Genomic DNA, 19722 nt, shown 5'->3' on the forward strand with positions numbered 1-19722 from the left:
CAACCCACTCCAGTATTCGTGCCTGGGAAATCCCATGGACAGAGAAGCCTGGCGGGCTACAGTCCAGGGGTTCCCAAAAGAGTGGGACACGACTTAGCAACTAAACATACATGGAAGAAAGAGTTCAAGGAAATAATTCAAGGAAATATACACGCGTGTCCATCATACTGCAAAATTACCCCCTACTGACCTCATTTTGAACGGGCAAATGCAACTCCTTAATATAAGGTAGGAAAACAAAAACACCTCCTGGACTGAATTGCGCGACCTAAGTTGGCTTTGAACCCACAGACTACAGCTCCCGGCATGCCCCCGTGAGCCGCAGGTGATTAGGAGCAGCTAGAACTCCATCTCCCGGCGTGCCTTGGTCCGACGCGTGATTTGCTACGAAGAGAACTACATTTCCCGGCATGCCGTGGGGGATGGAATTGGGGAGGACTCCGGCGTCCCCGCCTCCGTGACTTCTAGTCGGTCTGGTCCCACCCTGAAGAGGATGGAGGTCCCCGGCGGCCCTGCAGCTCCGGAACCCGGCGAGATCCGGGCTCTAAAGCAGTGTTTGCTGCGCCGCAACAAAAGCCGGGAACAGCACGGCGTGGCGGCCTCTTGCCTCAAGGAGCTGAGGAACAAAGGTAGGCACGGGACCGGGGCGAGGGCTTGGAGGGCTGGAGCCCGGGCTGAAGGGAGCCAAGGGCAGGGTGAGGATGGCCAGCGGGGCTAACCGAGATCAAGAAAGACGACTTGGGGCTTCTTGTAACTCAAGTGGAGGAGCCTTGGGACAGATATGACTCACGTGGGTATAGCGACTTATCAGTTTCACAGCGTTTGTGCCAAGCGTTTTAACTTAATTTACTTTATGTGAGATTCATATGGTGGAAAGGCAGACGGGAAGCAGTATGCAAATGAATTAAAACAGACTCTACTTCGGTGTCTTGCCTCCGGTGACTCAGATTGTGGATCGAACCCAGCCTGGTGTAGTCCTGCCACTCGGGCTCCCTAAGGTGGTACTGGGGCCCCCAAGTGAGCTTACAGCGAGATGGGGGCGGGTTTCCACCGTCAGCTCTAGCAGGTACCTGTGCGGTAAAGAGGGAGCCGCTACCCACCTTCCCAGAGGTTCAGACAAGGAACAGCTGCTGTGAGTGACCTAGCTTTCAAAAGTTCTGAGCCTCAAACTGTTGTTACTAGTTGCCTGACCTTGCAGGTAACCATCTGTTGATCCCCAATTTTCTCATCGGCAAAGTGGCTGTATTTCCAGCCCTGCTTCACTGAATTGTTGGGACTCTCCAAGGAGATGATATATTCAAATGACTTACAAGTTATTAGCCTGTAGCAATAAACTGTTTACCGAAAAAACTTCTTGAGGTTAAACGTGTGAGTCATCCCTAGGCAGGTAGTGAAGGTGTATGTATGTCTGCCTGTTCAGAGCTTCTCCCAGAGTCACTCAGCCTAGCCGGTATCCGATAGAAGTCTTTCAGAGACACAGAAACAACCAAAGCACTCTAAATGCTTCAGTGACATAGCTTTTGCCATATAAGTGTTTACATAATTTTTCTTGGAGTGAGGGTTCTTAAGTTTTAGTGCCCCTTTAGTGCAGTGGCTGGATGCACTTGGCACAGAGGCCCATATAAGTGCTTGTGTTTCTGGAGCTCGGCCTCTGCAGGGTTTGGAGCTCGGCCTGTGAAAGGTTTGCTGGGTGCAAGACGATATTGCCTGATGATATTTGTAGTCTCTCGGCTACTTTTCTGCGTGCTCTAGTCCCGTTAGCATTTTAGGCATTGCCATCATTAGGCAAGTACAGACCTGCCCTGGACAAAACCTCTTGCCCATTGATCACACAGATGAAAAGTTCCTGTTACAATCTTCTGTCTTCTGCCTCCTTTATTCTTTCCTATAGGTTAGTAAGACTGTGAAATACTGCAAGAACATAAAGTATTTTTTTCTTTCTTTTTTAAAATTTTCTTTTTCTCTGGACACATGGGAGAATTTGAGTCATTTAGACCACTGAGAAAATGAACGAAAGGCGCTTATTCTCAAAGAATCAAATCAGACTTTTGTTGGTTGTTCATCCAAGGAAAGAGTCGAGTGCCTCCTAATGAGGATATTGAGTAGCTGGAGAAAAAACGTTTTCAAGAGCCAGACTATATGGGTTTAAATGCCAGTTACTTACTGTGTGACCTTGAGCAAGTTACTTAACCTCTCTGAGTGTTGGGTTTGACATCTGTAAAAATGGGAGTAACAATAGTATCTACCACAGGATTGTTATGAAATTAAGTACTGTATATGAAAAGCACTTAGTATAGTACCAGGCACATGGTAAATGTTATATTAGTATTAGTGGTCATCATTATAGTTATTATTAGCTACCAGGGATTTTTCTAGGCTCTGGGGGCATACATATTGAGTACAGAACAGATATAATTTCCCTATGGATATTTGTCAATTGCCAAACATTTTATTCCTCTCAGCTTGTGACATTCTGGCCATTGATAAGTCCCTGGCACCAGTAACCCTGGTCCTGGCAGAGGATGGCACCATAGTGGATGATGATGATTACTTCCTATGTCTTCCTGCCAATACTAAGTTTGTGGTATTGGCTGGGAATGAGAAGTGGACACACAATTCAGGTAAGAAATGCTGGCCGTATATACAGTATACCCTCCATCGTGATGTACTTTACTACACGCGGCACCTGGTTGCTGTTTGGCTGGCTGTTTCAGCATTTATGCAGCAAGCATTACTGAGCACCTTCTGTATGCCAGAGTGACGCTGAGTCGGGGGATGAAGATGAATGAGATGGAGTCAGGTCTCAAGTAACTCACGGACCCACAGCAACTAAAACACAGCAGGGCAGAGAGATCTGGGCCACAGATAGGGTCAAACTACCTGGTCTGAATCCCAGCTCTGCCGTTTAATAGTCACATGACCCTGAGCAAATTATCTAACTTCTCAGCCCCTTATTGAGACAGTAGTTATAGTACCTGTCTCCTCGGATTGTTGTAAGGATGCGAGAACATAGTACATATCAAGCCAGGGCTTCTCAACAATGCTGTTGACATGTTGGGCCAGGAAATTCTTTGTTGTGGGGGTGCTGTCCTGTGCATTGTAGGATACTTAGCAGCATTGCTGGCCTTTACCCACTAGGTACCAGTAGCGTCTCCTCACCTTAATTGTGACAACCCAAAATGCCTCTAGATATTGTCACATGTCTACAGGTGTGTGGTGATCACAGGAATCACTCCCAGGAAAGAGCCACTGATAGAAAGCATTTACATCTTATCTGGCATGCTGCTGCTAAGTCGCTTCAGTCATGTCCGACTCTGTGTGACCCCATAGACGGCAGCCCGCCAGGCTCTCCCATCCCTGGGATTCTCCAGGCAAGAACACTGGAGTGGGTTGCCATTTCCTTCTCCAATGCATAAAAGTGGAAAGTGAAAGTGAAGTTGCTCGGTCATGTCCGACTCCTAGCAACCCCATGGACTGCAGCCCACCAGGCTCCTCCGTCCATGGGATTTTCCAGGCAAGAGTACTGGAGTGGGGCTTATCTGGCATACAGTCAGATAAATCAATACTCCCTGTCACTATCATTACCGTCATCCTCACCGGCAATACAGAGGGAACTAATACGGATGAGCAAGGATCAGAGAGCTAAAGAAGTGTCTTGAGGAGAGTGCCCAGGCCACCAAAGTGTGGAAATCACCCTTCAGCAATGACTTTCCCAACCACCTTTTTACTCGGGCCCTAGAGACAGCAAATAGTGGCTGCAGCTCCTCCAGTCAAGAATGAGACCTGAACTTTCCTGGTGATCCAGTGACTAAGACTCCAAGCTTCTAATGCAGGGGGCCTGGATTAGATCCCTGGTCAGAAAACTAGATCCCCAATGCTGCAACTAAGACCCTGTGCTGCCAAACAATTTAATTAAAAAAAAAAAAAAAGAATGAGACTCATCCCGACAGTTAGGGAGTTTGGGATGAACATGTTCACACTGCTGTATTTAAAATGGATAGCCAACAAGGACCTACTGTACAGCACAGGGAACTCTGCTGAGTGTTATGTGGCAGCCTGGATCGGGAGTTGGGGGAGGACAAATACATGTACGGCTGAGTCCTTTTGCTGTCCACCTGAAACTATCACAACATTGTTAATCAGCTATACTCCAATGCAAAATAAAAAGTTTAAAAAGAGAGAGACAGACCCATCCCCAAGCACAGAGAGATGCTGATGAGGAAAAACATTTTTGGATACGGAAATAGACAAAAAACTAACTTAAAGGGAAGCACGGTGGCACCCTGGGTATGCATGACCGTACACTGGATTTAAGTGGCTTTCCATAAAAGAATACAGAGCAGTTTCACACAGAAATAAATGGAAGATAGAACAAGTGGGAAAGTTAAGGCCCTAGATAGGGATTGGTTTTCCCATGAATCCCTGAGAAAAGGTGCTTCCTTCAGCATCGAAATTATTCTAAATGGTCGGTCGGAAGGACGTGCTGACATCCTGGAGGTCTGAGTTGGGGGAGGAAGTGAAAAGAGCACTGCAGGTTAATCTGACTCTTAACTGGCATTTTCTTCCTGTATCAGATGGAGGTACCGCTTGGATTACCCAAGAGTCCTTCGACAGAGATGAAACAGACAGCGGGGCAGGGTTGAAGTGGAAAAACGTGGCCAGGCAGCTGAAGGAAGACCTATCCAGCATCATCCTGCTGTCCGAGGAGGAGCTCCAGGTGAGCCTCCTCTGCAGCCACACTCATCTGGCCTCTGCTGCCCTCCGCGGCCTACTTTCCTCGCATCTTGCCACCATAATTTCATTATTCCCTCATTTTTAAGTAGTTCTCAGATGACAGCCAAGGTTCTTCATTTTTCTAATTCTCTTGCTGGAGTAGAAATTTTTTACTCCTCACTCTGCATCAGAATCACCAGTGGAGCTTTTTTTAAAAAATACAGATGCCACAGCCCCACGTAGACTATTTAGGCCCAAGGGGTGGGACAAGGAGGTACTGCTAAAGAATGTGAATTAAATCTCAGCTCCATCACAAAGACTGTAGCCAGTCACTTACCCTCTCTGCTATGTTTCCTCTCCAGTAAAATTGGGGTAAAAATAGTATGTGGTAATTCAGAAAAATACTTATTGAGCCCCTCCCCTGTGTGTGGCATAGTTCTTTGCACAGGGTTACAGGGCTTCCCCGGTTGTGGCAGTGGAAAAGAACCCGCCTACCAATGCAGGAGACCTGGATTCAATCCCCGGGTCAGGAAGACGCCCTGGAAGAGGGCATGGCAAGCCACTCCAGGATTCTTGCCTGGAGAATCCGCATGGACAGAGGAGCCTGGTGGGCTACAGTCCATGGGATCTCAAAGAGTCAGACACAACTGAAGCAGCTTACCACCCACAGTGGTGAACAAGCCAGACACAGTCCCTGCTCTGATGAAACTCAAATTCTGGTGGAAGGAGGTGGACGAAACCAGCAGTGTGCCCAGATGGTGGGGGCTACTCTAGATTGGGAGATCAAGGAAGTCTCCTTGAAGGAGATGACCTTTTGGTTATTTTTTAATCTTCGTATATTTATTTTGAATAAATAATACTAATACATTCACATGGTTCAAAATCCAAGAGACATAGCCAAGAATAAAACAAACCAAATGTCTATCAGCTGATGAATAAATAAAATGTTGTCTATCCAAATAATGAATATTTTATTCAGCCATAGGAAGGAATGAAGTATTAATACATTAGGCTTCCTTGGTGCCTCAGACAGTAAAGAATCTGCCTGCAGTACAGGAGACTCATATTTGATCCCTGGGTCAGGAGGATCCCCTGGAGGAGGGAATGGCAATTCTCTTACCTGGAGAATCCCATGGACAGAGGAGCCTGGCGAGCTACCGTCCATGGGGTTGCAAAGTGTTGGACAGGACTTAGCACCTAACAATGACAATAACGTGGAGAAACTTTGAAAACATTGGGCTAAATGAAAGAAGCCAGACATGAAAGGCCACAGATGTCATGATAGCATTTTTATGAAATAGCCAAACTATGCAAGTCTGTAGAGGTAGACGGTAGATTAGTGGTTGCCTGGGGGTTGGGTTTCTGGAGACTGTGAGTAGGAAGGAGAGTAACTACTGATGGGTACAGTTTTTTCTGGGCTGGTGACTGTGTTCTAAGACTGTGGCTGTGACTGCACAATCACAAAAAAAGCACACTCATTTTACTAAACTCCACTTACTTATATGCTTCAATCAGTGAATTGTGTGCTGTGTGAACTATATCTCAATAAAGCTGTTTGGAAAAAACAGATATACAGAAAAAGTCTGACTTCTGTCCCCAGCCACCCAGCTTTCCTTCCTGGAGACAGCCAGTCTGCCAGTTTCCCATTCCAGAGATAGTTTATATATGCTCTCGCTCAGTCGTGACCAACTCTTTGCAACCCCAGGCTCCTCTGTCCATGGAATTTATCAGGCAAGAATACTAGAGTGGGTTGCCATTTCCTACCCCAGGGGATCTTCCCAACCCAGAGATTGAACCCAAGTTTCCTACATTGGCAAGTGGATTCTTTACCACTGAGCCACCTGGGAAGCCCATTTTATATACAATTACATATACATGTCCTCCTCTTCCACTTTCATCACACTTTGCACTTTCTGTTTCAAAGAAGTTTGGAAAGTTTTCCAGATCACTTTACAAAAGATACCTTGTTCTTTTTCATCGCTGCATAGTATTCCATTTCATGCCTACATTTTTCTATTTATTTATTTTGCTGAGCCAGGTCTTAATAGTGACATGCAGGATCTTTAGTCGAGGCATGTGAACTCTTGGTTACAACATTTGGGGCCTAGTTTCCTGACCAGGGATTGAACCCAAGCCCCCTGTGTTGGGAAAGCAGACTCTTAACCACTGGACCATCTGGGAAGTCCCACCATAACTCATTTAATGAGTCTCCCCAGTGGGGGACATGCATGTTGTTATCAGTCTCGCTATTCAGTCTGTGCTGCAAAAAAACTTAGACCAGTGTCATTTTGCACACGTGCTTGTCCATAGAATAAATTCATAGAAGTTTAGTTGAGAAACATTGGCAGGTCCCAAGAGGGGACACAGAAAGAAACTGAAGAACAAGAGGTACCTGCCATGGAAAGGTTGGGGCCAGGCAAAGGAAAGGCAGGAATTTTTTTCTTCTTTGGTTTTTTCTTCTTTAAGAAACAGAAAGGGGTCATGAGATCCCTTCCCATCCCAACAGACTAGCAAATTATGATACCCTTAGGATAAAGGGCATAACAGTCCTCACCAGAACAGGGATGCTGGAATACAAGTGAACCCAGCCCTGGCAGCTAGACTCTGCACGGGGAAGCTTAGGACAGGAGCTTGCAGAGGCTAGCCACATGGCAGGTAGGAGAAAAATGGCAGGTAAAGGAACCATGGGGAGCGAGAATGGAAGGGAGAGAAGGGAAGAGCACGGGATCCTAAGGATTAGCACTGACACTGATCCTTGCAAAGTTATTAACTGCTCTTGCCTCGTTTTCCTCATCTATGAAATGGTGGTAATACTAGTACTTCACTCACAAAGTTTGTGCCTCTTAAATGTTGGACCTTATGAATGTGTATTAATATTACTTGTTCAAAAATGGATGCAATATCAAAGTTAAGGGTAACTTATAAAGTGGCTCCTCAAAGAAGCCTTTCACAAACTCCTGCAGCCCTCCTTGTCACTTTCTGTCCTAAGCGTTTTACGTCTGTTTTCTCGGTGGTGCATAGTGAGTGCAGCAGGTGGGATCTTAGTGCCCCAACCAGGGATCGAATCTGAGCCCCCTGCAGTAGGAGTGCAGAGTCTTAACCTCTAGACTACCAGGGACATCCTGTTTTGTTTTTAATAAGGTACTAAAGGCAACATTTTCCTAATTCTTTCACCAGAGGGAAACTGAAAAAGTTACGTGCCTCTCTCCTGACTCTCGGGCTTCCCAAGGTGGCACTAGTGGTAAAGAACTTGCCTGCCAGTGCAGGAGACTTAAGAGACGCAAGTTCAGTCCCTCAGTCAGGAAGATCCCCTGCAAGAGGATTCTTGCCTGGAGAATTCCATGGACAGAGGAGCCTGGAGGACTACAGTCCATGAGGTCGCCAAGAGCCAGACATGACTGAAGAGACTTAGTGCAGCACAGCACATCACTCCTAACTCTCAGGCAGCCATATTGGGTAACTTTGGGAACTAGATGAAATGAGTCTTTGAAATTGATGCATTTGAGAGACATAACATCATGTTCGGAAAGTACTTTCAGATGTCTTAAAGCCCGTATTTGTTTGTCAGATGCTCATTGATGTCCCGTGTTCGGAGCTGGCTCAGGAACTCAGCCAAAGTCATGTGGCAGTCCAGGGGCTCCAGAACACCCTCCAGCAGGTGCTTGACCAGAGAGAGGAAGCCCGTCAGTCCAGGCAGCTCCTGGAACTTTACCTTCGGGCTTTGGAGAAGGAAGGTGGCATCTTGTCGAAGCAGCAAGGTAGGCATTGTGCTGAGATCTCGGTAGGAGCCTTTCCTTGAGAGCGAGCCAGATGCTTCCCGTGTGCTCAAGAAGAGTGATGGCACAGCTGTGGGTATTCTAAGATGGCAGGCTGCTATCTGCCCGCCTGATTGCTCTGGCTGGTTGTTGGGGTGGCTGTGTGTGCGCGTGGCATGCTGATGTGTCCTCTATCTCACATCTGCTTTGCAGAGTCCAGAGCTGACCTTGGGGACGAGAGCGATGCTGTTGACACAGGCATTAGAGAGAGCTCCTCCGAAATTACGCCTGCAAGCCAGATCCTCTTGGCGCTGAAGGAGAAACCTGCCCCAGAGCTGAGTTTGTCTAGTCAGGATCTGGAGGTGGGCGAGCACCAGGGACCCTGACCTTTGCAGGGAGACACTTGTATCAGGGTTTTTTCACCTCTGCAGACCCTGAATCATAGCTTCCAGTTTGCCTAATATTACATGCAAAGCTTCCCTTGTAGCTCAGTTGGTAAAGAATCCGCCTACAATGCAGGAGACCTGGGTTTGATTCCTGGGTTGGGAAGAACCCCTGGAGAAGGAAATGGCAACCCACTCCAGTATTCTTGCCTGGAGAACCACATGGACTATAGCCTGTCAGGCTTCCCTATCCATGGGGTCTCAAGAGTTGGACACGGCATTAGCAACTAAACCACCACACGCAAAGCGTTTGCAAATGTCTCACATAATCTAAATCTTAAACAAAATGGATGCACTCTCTTAGATCATCCAATCTTATTCTCTAGTCCAGAGTAGGTAATGAAATGTCTGATTCTGACAGGGAGGAGTTACAGGACTCAGGCTTCTGAGATGCATCTGCCAGTGGTTGAAAAAGATCCACAGGCCCAGAGGTACATGAAATATTCCTGCGAAGGACCTGTGCAACGGGGTCATCTTGTACTGACTTTCAGACCAGGGAACTAGAAGGGAACCCATCAGAGTGGGTGCTCCTCCTTGTCCCTGTCCCCAGCACTACCTCAGTGTAGCTAGAAGGGAAAGAGGCTGTACTGAATTGAACTTGGCTAAATTTCCTGTGAGCGGAGGACTTTATGCTCCAAGTAAACTGCTCTCTAGAGGTCCTTTCCTGTTGTTGTTGTACGGTGAGCAGACGCCTGTGACGGCTTAATAGGAAGGAAACCTGGCATCTCAGCATAAAGCTAGAGACTGACACTGCCGACTCTCACCTCCCCTAAAGAAAATCGCGAGAGCAGCAGAGGGGCTGGTTTTCAATGATTCTTCTTCTTACCACAGTTGGTTGCCAAGGAGGACCCTAAAGCACTGGCTGTTGCTTTGAACTGGGACCTAAAGAAGACGGAAGCCGTTCAACAGGCCTGTAATCAGGAACTTAGCCTACGCCTCCAGCAGGTGCAGAGCTTGCGTTCTCTGAGGAGCATTTCAGCAAGGACGAGTTCACTGCCTGGAGACATGGAGAACCCCAAACGAACCAGACGAGACCCCATGTAGCTGGTGGCCAGCAACATGCCAAAGAAAACCTTGGGTTTTGTGTCAGTGTCAGTAAATGCCTTTAGCCTAATCATTATAGCTACTTACATACTCCTCTGCCCCCTGCCTTTCAGAATGTTCTGGAACAGACTAGAAGATGGGCTTTGGGTCTTCTTCAGAAAAGCCATTCCAGCTTTCTTTACATATTGAACCATAAGGTTCCACCAGCTCCTCTAATTGCAAGTTCATATGTTCTCTGTGTAATAGTAGTTGTGAAGGGCATGGAAAAGAAACTGTCATGTTTCAGACCAACTATCCTTTTTTTTTTCTTTTCCTTCTACATCAGACAAATGGTATATCTCTTTCATGATATAATCTATGCAACCATCATAGTAATGAACCTACTATTCTTTTCCTTTTTTTTTTTTTGACGTGGACCATTTTGAAAGTCTTTATTGAATTTGTTCCAACACTGCTCGTGTTTTATGTTTTGGTGTTTTGGCCCCGAAGCATGTTGGATCTTAGCTCCCTGACCAGTGATCAAACCCGAACCCCAGGCATTGGAAGGTGGATTCTTAACCACTGGACCGTCACGGAAGCCCAGATGCACAATTCTTATTCTAAAGATAGAACTGCAGAATTTTAAACACAAGTAATGGTAGAGAAGGTGATGCATCAATGTTGATTATGGCCACAAACTTGTTTCTCAAGTTAATGAAATTTTTTTGTATGTTTAAAGGCACATATTAAATTTGCAGACCATAGGGACATATAGAGAGTCTAATTCACCATTTCTAATATCTAATTCAGTATTGTGAAATTATATCCATTACCACTGTGAAACTTTTCAGTTTTCTAATATGTTTTATCAGCAGGGGGTATAAAAAGGTCATTAAATCGATCTCTGTGAGATACGACTCCAGGTCTCTCTGGGTGCAGAACAGAGACTTCTGGTTTATATTCCTCTTGTTTCTGTACTAACTTGTTATTCAAGTTTTGTAATCTACAATGCAATTTCTCTTGCAGGGAAAAAGATAATTAGTTATTGACTTATTTGACTTACTTTTTAAGCATACTTAGAGGAAAATAGAATAGTATTAAGAATACATTGGCTAATTATTAAATAAAGAAAAGTAACAATAAGTCCTAAGGTGAGGCAGAGATGCAAAAAACAAAACAAAAAGCTATTTGCTTCTCCTATGACCCTCCTCAAGGAGGGATCAGGTCTACTCAGCATACTCCTACTAATGCCTTATGCCATTGGTTCTCACTTGCCCCAATATTTTCTTTTTTAATAGTATATTTTATAATGCTTTTTTAATTATCCTTAAATGAAAGCCAGAGCTGATAACCTACCTACATGTATACCTTCATCAACACAATACCTCCAAATGGAAACAAAGGAAAATAATTTTCAATAAGATGGTCTGTATCCATCTCAGTATGCCCTTTTCTGTAGATGACCATCAAAAGGCACAAGGAAGCTCTCAGGTGCTTATCCTTACAATTGAATTACCTTGAGTTTGTTAGAAGCAGCCATGCATGGTACATGGTGATTGGTGACTCAAATTCCACAAGCAGCATCGCCCTTCGTAATGGGAGTTCCCAAAACAGTGACGTTCTGGGCAGTATACCACATCTGTCCTTGATTTATAAGGTGGCTGCATTCTTCACAAAGCCAGGGAATGTTAAAACTGGAAAAAATAGTCTGTATACAAAACAGAATTAGGTTTGGGGCTGATTTGGAATGGGTTTTCATTCCTGTGAACAGCCAGCATGACATAAAAGTCATGTGGTGGGGGTGGGAGGGAAGACACGTGGGATGTGGGATGATAATTCACTATGTTGAACTGTCCTGTGCTTTGCAGGAAGACTAGCAGCCTACCTCCCACCCCACCATTCAGTGTCAGTAGCAGCCTCCAGGTACTGAGACAGTTGACAAGAGCCCCCAGGTTCTCAAAATGCTCCTGGAGGGGCAGTAATGCCAGTTGAAGATTTTTATGACAGTTTGCAGTCAGCTCTGTGCCAGCACCTACTACACTGGAGCCTCAAAACTGAGTGAGCTAAAGAGGGTGTGGCGTGCCAGCTCTCGTTTTGTACATGAGCAAAGTTGTGCTCAAGAAGGATCAGTGACTTGCCTCATGTCATAAGGCTAATTGGAGGGCCAGGGTTCAAAGGCAGGTCTTTTGGCTTTATTTTGGTTTGAGGTTTTGGTTTTTTGGCTATACCACCCAGCTTGTGGGATCTTAGTTCCCCAGCCAGGGATTGAATCTGGGCCCTTGGCAGTGAAAGCACAGAGTCCTAACTACTGAACCACCAGGAATTCCTAGGTCTTCTGGTTGCAATCCTGGTGTTCTTTCCACTTACTTGTATTTTCTCTTAAGTCTACATACTCTTCTACTCTACATCCAGATCACTGGTTTTGTTAATTTGTAGTTCAGTCACTCAGTCGTGTCTGACTCTTTGTGACCCCATGGCTTCCCTGTCCTTCCCTATTATTTTGTTTTGTTAATACCAGAATAATAAGTTGAATTCAGCTCCAAATGAAAAAAGACCTAATATGTTTGCAACATGATTGCTAAAAGATTTCTAAATGTAGTCCTTGTGTTGGTAGTGTAAAAGAAATAAATTAGCCTGGTGAACATTATAGTTAGCACAGTAGCAAAGGAAGCCTGGGTTCCAGAAATAATAGAACAGCATCTCTATTTAACTATTGTGTCAGCAATTATCTCTGTTCACCAATTATATCAGTGTCTCCATCTTTGCCCTACTGAATGAAAAATGTTTTCTCCAATTATTTTCACCAGATACACAGTAGAGCTTTAGTTGATGGGCCGGGTGTTGGTATTGGTCTTCTGTATTAGAAACAAACCTACTGAGCATCTCAGCTGCATAGGAGAATAGAAAAAGTACTTTGGCCTTTGGAACGAGACAGACCCACGTGGAGTCTAACCTTATGGGACAGTAGTTTCCAAAAATGAAAGGTTAGCCTAAGGCCCAAGGTGGAATGGGTTAAATTAAATGAAGGAAGTTGGAGGATATCACCGACTCAATGGACATGAGTTTGAGCAAGCTCTGGGAGATGGTGAAGGACAGGGAAGCCTGGCGTGCTGCAGTCCATGGGGTCGCAAAGAGTCAGACACGACTGAGCGACTGAGCAACAAGTAGGAGGAAGAGCACAGTACCAGCACAGCGATATAGAGGGAATGGTTCCCTTTCATCTCCCCAGGGCCAGAGAGAGGCGGGTGCGAACAGAGACCTTTGCAAACCCTAGACCAAATGTAGAGTCAAAAGTTATTTTGCCCTAAGTACCCCTTACCTCCCCTGCACCACTGTGCCTCCAGGCCTTCTAGAATAGAACGGAGCAGCAGAGCAATAGTCTAAAAATAGGAGAGAGAGAGGGAGCAGGGCACAGCCGATGTTAGGAAGAAAGACTGTCAAAGAAAGCAGCTGGGACTAACGAACTCTACATTAGCCATATTCCATTCTTTCGACTCAAGTCAAATGTCGGTCCCCATTAGGCAATTGGCTTTGACAAGAGCCGTGCTAATTACCACTTACCAACCTTTAATTTCTGGGTAAAAGCAAAAGGAAAAAAAACTAATGGATTTTTCATTTTCCATAAAGAAAAGAATAAAATAATAGTAGTCTGTTAAAAAATACATTAATTACAAGAATTATTAATGTGCCTTTACTCACCAGATTTTTAAATTTCCTAATTAACTTTTATTATCTTTTTTTTTTTTTTGCCTTCAGCATTTCTTTTCCTATTTTGTTGTATTTTGCCTTAAGTTATTTTGGCTGCGTCTTATATTACTTGAGGTTTTTAAGGACCTTGGAAATTATCTACTCCAAATACTCACTGCCTGAATCTGCTACACAGCTGACAGGTGAGGTCCTCTGCCCTGTCAGGAAGCCCCCAGTAAAGGGAACAGGTCCCCTCCTCCCCAGGAAATGCACTGAATTTTCAGATTGCACATCCTTAATGTTGGCTGTTTGGTCAAACTAAGTCAGACAGCACTTCCACAATTATCAATACAAGGAAGTAACCAACAGGTTACTGCAGAGCTATGAGATTTTCTTCAGTATTCTCTAACACCATGTTACAGGAACTATCAGCATGAAAATTCTAGCTTTTCTCCAGCTTAAGTTATTTTTTAAAATAGTTTATTATTTATTTATCTGGCTGTGCCAGGTCTTAGTTGTGGCACACAGGATCTTTTAGCCATGGCACGCAAACTCTTAGCTGCAGCATGAGGGATCTAGTTCCCTGACCAGGGATCAAACCCAGGCCCCCTGCATTGAAAGCGTGGAGTCTTAGCCAGTTGACCAGCAGGGAAGTCCCAACTTATAATTATTTTAATAAGAACAGAACATATATCTTTTATCACTTAACTATTTAATTATAGACAAAAAGGATAAATTAGTGTTAATTTTTATTAAAGTTATGAGAAGCTAGAAAAAGCGTCGCCCAGTGTCTTTGCCTCATTCATTCTAGTCTAGAAATAGAAACTTCCTTCTTTTTAACAGCTGAATGACATATCCTCTTCTGATTTCTTCAAGATCAAATCCCTGTCTCTATTGAAGAAGCTGCTGTTATTAAGATGTGGGTAATCCCTTCAGCAGGCACTGTCAGGTCAAGGAGTATGTATCCCCCATGAGCTCACAGGCCTGAGTTTCCACTGAAATGGTTTGCTGTCAGCCCTGACATTCGAATACTATGAAAGGACTTCGGTTGAATGCTTATGTCACATCAGTTCCTCCTTAGCAGTTAAGGATCTACTCTGGTGACAAATACTGGAAACAAATGTCCTAGATCTGCACATTTGACCATACTGAACTACACAAATGCAAATGAATGAAAGTCGCTCAGTCGTGTCCGACTCTGCGATGCCATGGACTATACGGTCCATGGAATTCTCCAGGCCAGAATACTGAAGTGGGTAACCTTTCCCTTCTGCAGGGGATCTTCCCAACCCAGGGATCGAACCCAGGGCTCCCGTATTGCAGGCAGATTTCTTTACCAGCTGAGCCACAAGGGAAGCCCAAAAATACTGGAGTGGGTAGGCTATCCCTTCTCCAGCGGATCTTTCCAACCCAGGAATTAAACCAGGTAGGACTACAGTCGACCAAAAACCTGATGGTAGGAAATTACCCTAGTTTACTAATGATGAGCATGTTAATCTAGTCTAACATGCAGTTGATGCCAGTTTACATTTTTCTAAGGCCCCTGAACTAAGGTGGGCTTAAACTTGATGGATTTCCTGGAGGTGCCATTAATGTAGCCTCAATTCCTTCAGATATTACTTAGTTAAAAGTTAAAATCTCTGGACTTTGCCAGTGCTCCAGTGGTTAAGAATCCTCCTGCCAGTACAGGGGACACAGGTTCGACCCCTGGTCTGGGAAGACCCCACATGCCATGGGGCAACTAAGCCCATGCACCACAACTCCTGTGCCCACCCACCCTAGAGCCTGGGCACCAGTGCTGTCTTGGTGACACCATTGCAGTGAGAAGCCTGACACCACAATGAAGAGTAGGTCTCACTCGCCACAACTAAAGTAAGCTCACACACAGCAACAAGGACCCAGTGCAGCCAAAGAAAACGTTTATTTTTTCAAAAAGTTAAAATCCCCAATCCTAAGGAATGTATACGTATGGCTCTAAGCAAAACTGAAAGACAGTAAGCATTCTTTTCTTCTAGAAGAACCTTAAATCCTGAAGGTCAGCTGGCCTTTCAGGCAGGCATCTTCCACCAGTGCGCTGACCCACTTACAGGTCCCTGCTGTGTTTGAAAATGAGGATGCTATTAAGACTCTTCCATCACATTATACTTCACTCAGCTAGTAATTACGAATATGAGCTCAGCTCTGTGGAAGACAGAAAGGAACGGTCAGCAGTCATACTTTGTGAGTCTGTTCCCCTGGTGTCCAGAGAAGAAAACATCCTTGCAATGCCTTCCAGCCAGCCTTTGCCAGTTTTCCTGATACTAATCCTGACCATCAGAAACTTTCCTTAACTCCTGGTAGGAATCTCTAAGCTTTAGAGTTTAACATCCAAAAAAACCACGTGCTGGAAGTTTTCTTTAGCATCTAGGATTCAAGAGCCGTAAACAAGGTGTGTAACCAAGGAAAGATTCCGGGGCTAATGGGAAGGATTAAAATTTGACTAGGGTTTGAACCTGAGCATGTGTTTACTCCTACCTCCATCTGAGCAGACCCAGATCCTGGTCCATGTGAGGCTCGACAGTTGCTCTGTGTTATATCACAGAAAGAGAAATGAGAAAGGAATCTCCCCCTCCTTTCACCATCATCCACTTACTTCTGTGGGAAATTATTGAGGAATGGGAAAATAAAACATTTATATACATAATAGATTTCAATACATATGCCTCTGTCTCAGACCAAGTCCAGATCCTGCAACTCTGTAGGTCCCAGAGTTTGTTTGTTTTTCTGTTTTCTTTGACCTTGAGGCCTGGCTTGTAGGATCTTGCTTCCCCGACCAAGGATTGAACCCAGACCCTCGGCAGTGAAAGGGCAGAGTCCTAACCATTGGACCACCAGGGAATTTCCTGGAGGTCGTTGTATTAGAAGTTAAGGCAATCAAGCTACAGGCTGGGAAGTAGCACCGCTCACTCTATTTGGTTTGAAATAAACCTGAAGCTCTCATCCATAAGAATTGTAACAGCAATATTAACCTACTGATTATAATTAGTATGGGTATTTTACAACAGCAGGTTCAAATGGAACTTTTATAGGCATGTCATCATGATGTTGTCTGTTTAATTATAGCATGATATTTGTTTTTAAATTAATTTTAGCCAAAATAGGAGGAATAATCATTTTGCTCTTTGAGAACAGTGTTTAAAAATTGCTTTTAATATGAGGGAAATATTTTTTACATTAGACAGTTTATATCAAAGTAAACTGAAATGTTCTTCTGAACACTTAAATATGTAGCTTTTACCTATTATAAATCAAAGCAAGGAAGACGAGGACAGAACAACTTCTAAGCACAATGAATGTGGAAGGAAAGCCCCACAGCTGCATTGACAATAATGGCAAAAACCACAAAAATCTTTATCAAAAACTCTCTTCTTTGATCAGACCTGAGGTTGCCAAGGGGATGGGGGAGGGAGGGAGATGGACTGGGAGTTCAGGGTTGGTAGATGCAAACCATTACATTTAGAATAAATAAACAAGGTTCTCCTCCATAGTACAGGGAATTATATCTAGTTTCCTGGGATAAGTCATAATGGAAAAGAATATTTTTAAAATGTATATACGTATATATACGTATGTATATATACATGAGTCACTTTGCTATACAGCAGAGATTGGCACAACATTGTAAGTCAACTCTACTTCAGTAAAAAAATAAAAATAAAATACTCTCTTTGGGTTCCAAATTACTAAAGACATCTAGTAGTTGGCATTTTTAAAGTTTACATAAAAACTACTTTTCAAATTACATGAGAAAGAGAAGACAACCGCACAAAGAAGAAATATCACAGCTGCTTATTAATACATTTTATTCAGATCCATGGTTACACTTCTTTGCACGAGTAGTTATGGGTGGAGTTTTACTTGCAGGAGGAGAAGGTCTTCCAGAAGAAATTCTTGCAGGGCGTTTTATCTTGGCGCGTGGACTGATGGAGGGGTGTGCCTTCCTGCCGTTTGGACACCTCCCTGGCTTCCCCTCCTACAAAGGGCACTGCCCTGGCCTGGGAGGCCCACTCGTACCACCACGCAAGGAAAGTCAACAGGCTGTTTGTCTTTATTTCTGCCACTTCCTGCATGTGCTTTTAAAAAGAAGCAGAGGACAAAGGAAAGACAAATAAATCATCTGATTCAGCCAGCATTAAGATATATAATTCTTTCCTTTAAAAAAAAATGATGCTCCAGAACAACAAGCCATATTTCCATTTAAAGGATGAGAAAGTTAAGGGACATGACTGAAATGACTTAGCATGCATGCAGAGTTAAGAGAACACCTCAAGAGAATTGCTCTAATCAGAGAAAAGAAAAACTCGAATATATTCAAGGAAAAAAATCTATTTGTTTTGCCCCTAATCTTTTTAATTATAAGAGGTTGGGAGATGTCTCCTTTTCCCTGACAAGTGACTGGCAGATAAGAAGCCCCCCAAGTTAGATGAGGCTTCTTTCGCTTGATTTCCCATGTCTCCATCTCTGGTCTTACTCCTGGCTGTCCACAAATTGCTTTTTAAGACAGATCAGATTGAGACATTATATTCTGGCCTTTCAGACTCCTTAGAAAGCTTTAAGGAGTAATCTGATGATGAATGGCTTTTCTGGAACTCAGCTGCTAATTTCAGAGAAAAATCCATTTTTAATGGTCAACTTTATGTACTCTTTCTTGGAAGTTTTTCAAAATGAAAAAAAAAGAGAAGTAAATCACCTCATAAAGTTACAACTTCTCACAATGGAAAATGTAATGATGTCAATTAATCTAAGCCAGTGAGAACCTGCTCTGTATGTATAAATTAAGATTCTACAAGTAAGTGTGACTAACAACACCGCAGTGGCAGCAGCAGTAGACCAACTGCACTGCAATAGACCAGTGTGATGGCTTTGTGTTTCAAAGACTGGCAGATGGAGATCGCTAGCCTGAAGAAGCTCCCTTTAGTGTCAGCATTTTCTAACAAGTTTCCTAATGACTGAAGATGGTGAGTCAATGGTCCATGTGGACATCACAGCACAGGGCAGCTGAGGGGCACACGGCAAAGCCCAGCCCTGCAGTCTGTCCTGTACACACACTCAGCCACAGAGAAGAGGGGGATCCACGGGGTGGCCAGATTTGCCAAGGGAAGGGACAGCTCACAAGAGGGTGAGCACGCAGCCGAGTCAGACTACTCACCCCACTCTCGTGGCCGGCGAGGCCGCCCTCTGGGGAGAGGGCAGTGGTGGCCCCAGAGGGCAGCAGCAGCAGCGGCAGCAGCAAGCAGAGGGGCAGCATCTTGCAGGCTGGCTGGTACTTCTCTCCAGCTCTGGAGCTGCTCATCCTGCTTGGCAGCCCCTGAAACCAGTGCTTTGTGGACTTGAGTCTCTTCTCTGCAGACTGAGGGGGATATTTTCAGCTCAACCTGCAGCTGTGTGTGTGTTTTTTTTTTTTTTGTATATATGCCTATCTAAAGCCTGTACCCCCTCTCCCCTCACATTCAAGTGGTGACGCACAAGCCTGAGCAATCAGTGCCCACAAAAGTGCTTCAGGACTGGATTTAACCCCTTCATTAAAACCTCGGCGCTCTCCTGTGTCAAGAGTGGATTTGCTCCTACTTGGGGATGCGTGTGCACTTGGCTAGAAATTCCACCTCCTCGCAATTATGCCAAAGCAATCAGGAAGTCTTGAGAACAAAACCAAGTGATTTAACATAATACAAAATTAGCCTTGAATAAGGAGCTTATGGTGATGAAAACAATCAATCCTAAAGGAAATCAACCTGAATATTCATTGGAGGACTAAAGCTGAAGCTCCAAAACTGGCCACCTGATGAGAAGAGCCAACTCACTGGAAAAGACCTTGATGCTGGGAAAGTTTGTGGGCAGGAGAAGGGGGTGACGGGATGAGACAGTTGGATGGCATCACTGACTCAATGGACATGGGTTTGAGTAAACTCCAGGAGATAGTGGAAGACGGGGAAGCCTGGTGTGCTGCAGTCCATGGGGTCGCACAGAGTCAGACATGACTGAGCAACTGAACAACAAGGAACACCACCTGCTTCCCAAGTGGTGCTAGTGGTGAAGAATCAGCCTGCTACAGCAAGAAGCTC

General features: G+C 44.5%; 2 protein-coding genes and 1 non-coding gene across 3 annotated transcripts; 1 reads left to right on the forward strand and 2 right to left on the reverse strand.

The window, feature by feature from the left end:
- Positions 1–396: 396 nt before the first annotated feature.
- On the forward strand, positions 397–14402 carry DFFA (DNA fragmentation factor subunit alpha). The gene is made up of 6 exons (XM_061382775.1): positions 397–629; positions 2463–2621; positions 4575–4717; positions 8282–8471; positions 8682–8830; positions 9743–14402. The coding sequence occupies exons 1-6, from the start codon at positions 494–496 to the stop codon at positions 9953–9955; spliced, it is 990 nt and encodes a 329-aa protein (XP_061238759.1). The 5' UTR covers positions 397–493; the 3' UTR covers positions 9956–14402.
- LOC133228295 (small nucleolar RNA SNORD77) lies at positions 10270–10330 on the reverse strand. Its single transcript, XR_009730158.1, has one exon. It is a non-coding gene; the product is annotated as a small nucleolar RNA SNORD77 (small nucleolar RNA).
- Positions 14403–17446: 3044 nt separating the features above from the next.
- On the reverse strand, positions 17447–19506 carry CORT (cortistatin). Its single transcript, XM_061382777.1, has 2 exons — positions 18810–19506; positions 17447–17733 (listed from the first exon to the last, which is right to left on the reverse strand). The coding sequence occupies exons 1-2, from the start codon at positions 18951–18953 to the stop codon at positions 17515–17517; spliced, it is 363 nt and encodes a 120-aa protein (XP_061238761.1). The 5' UTR covers positions 18954–19506; the 3' UTR covers positions 17447–17514.
- Between the last annotated feature and the right edge of the window lie 216 nt (positions 19507–19722).

The sequence above is a fragment of the Bos javanicus genome, chromosome 16, assembly GCF_032452875.1.
Source record: "Bos javanicus breed banteng chromosome 16, ARS-OSU_banteng_1.0, whole genome shotgun sequence".
In the NCBI taxonomy this organism is placed as follows: Eukaryota; Metazoa; Chordata; class Mammalia; order Artiodactyla; family Bovidae; genus Bos; species Bos javanicus.

Bases quoted from the DNA above. Each gene is read 5' to 3' on its own strand.
- DFFA (XM_061382775.1), top strand. From the start codon at position 494: ATGGAGGTCCCCGGCGGCCCTGCAGCTCCGGAACCCGGCGAGATCCGG. The intron at 2,622-4,574 runs GTAAGAAATGCT...TTCCTGTATCAG, and splicing joins GAAGTGGACACACAATTCAG to ATGGAGGTACCGCTTGGATT. The intron at 8,472-8,681 runs GTAGGCATTGTG...TCTGCTTTGCAG, and splicing joins CATCTTGTCGAAGCAGCAAG to AGTCCAGAGCTGACCTTGGG.
- CORT (XM_061382777.1), bottom strand. From the start codon at position 18,953: ATGAGCAGCTCCAGAGCTGGAGAGAAGTACCAGCCAGCCTGCAAGATG. The intron at 17,734-18,809 runs GTGAGTAGTCTG...TCTTTTTAAAAG, and splicing joins TCGCCGGCCACGAGAGTGGG to CACATGCAGGAAGTGGCAGA.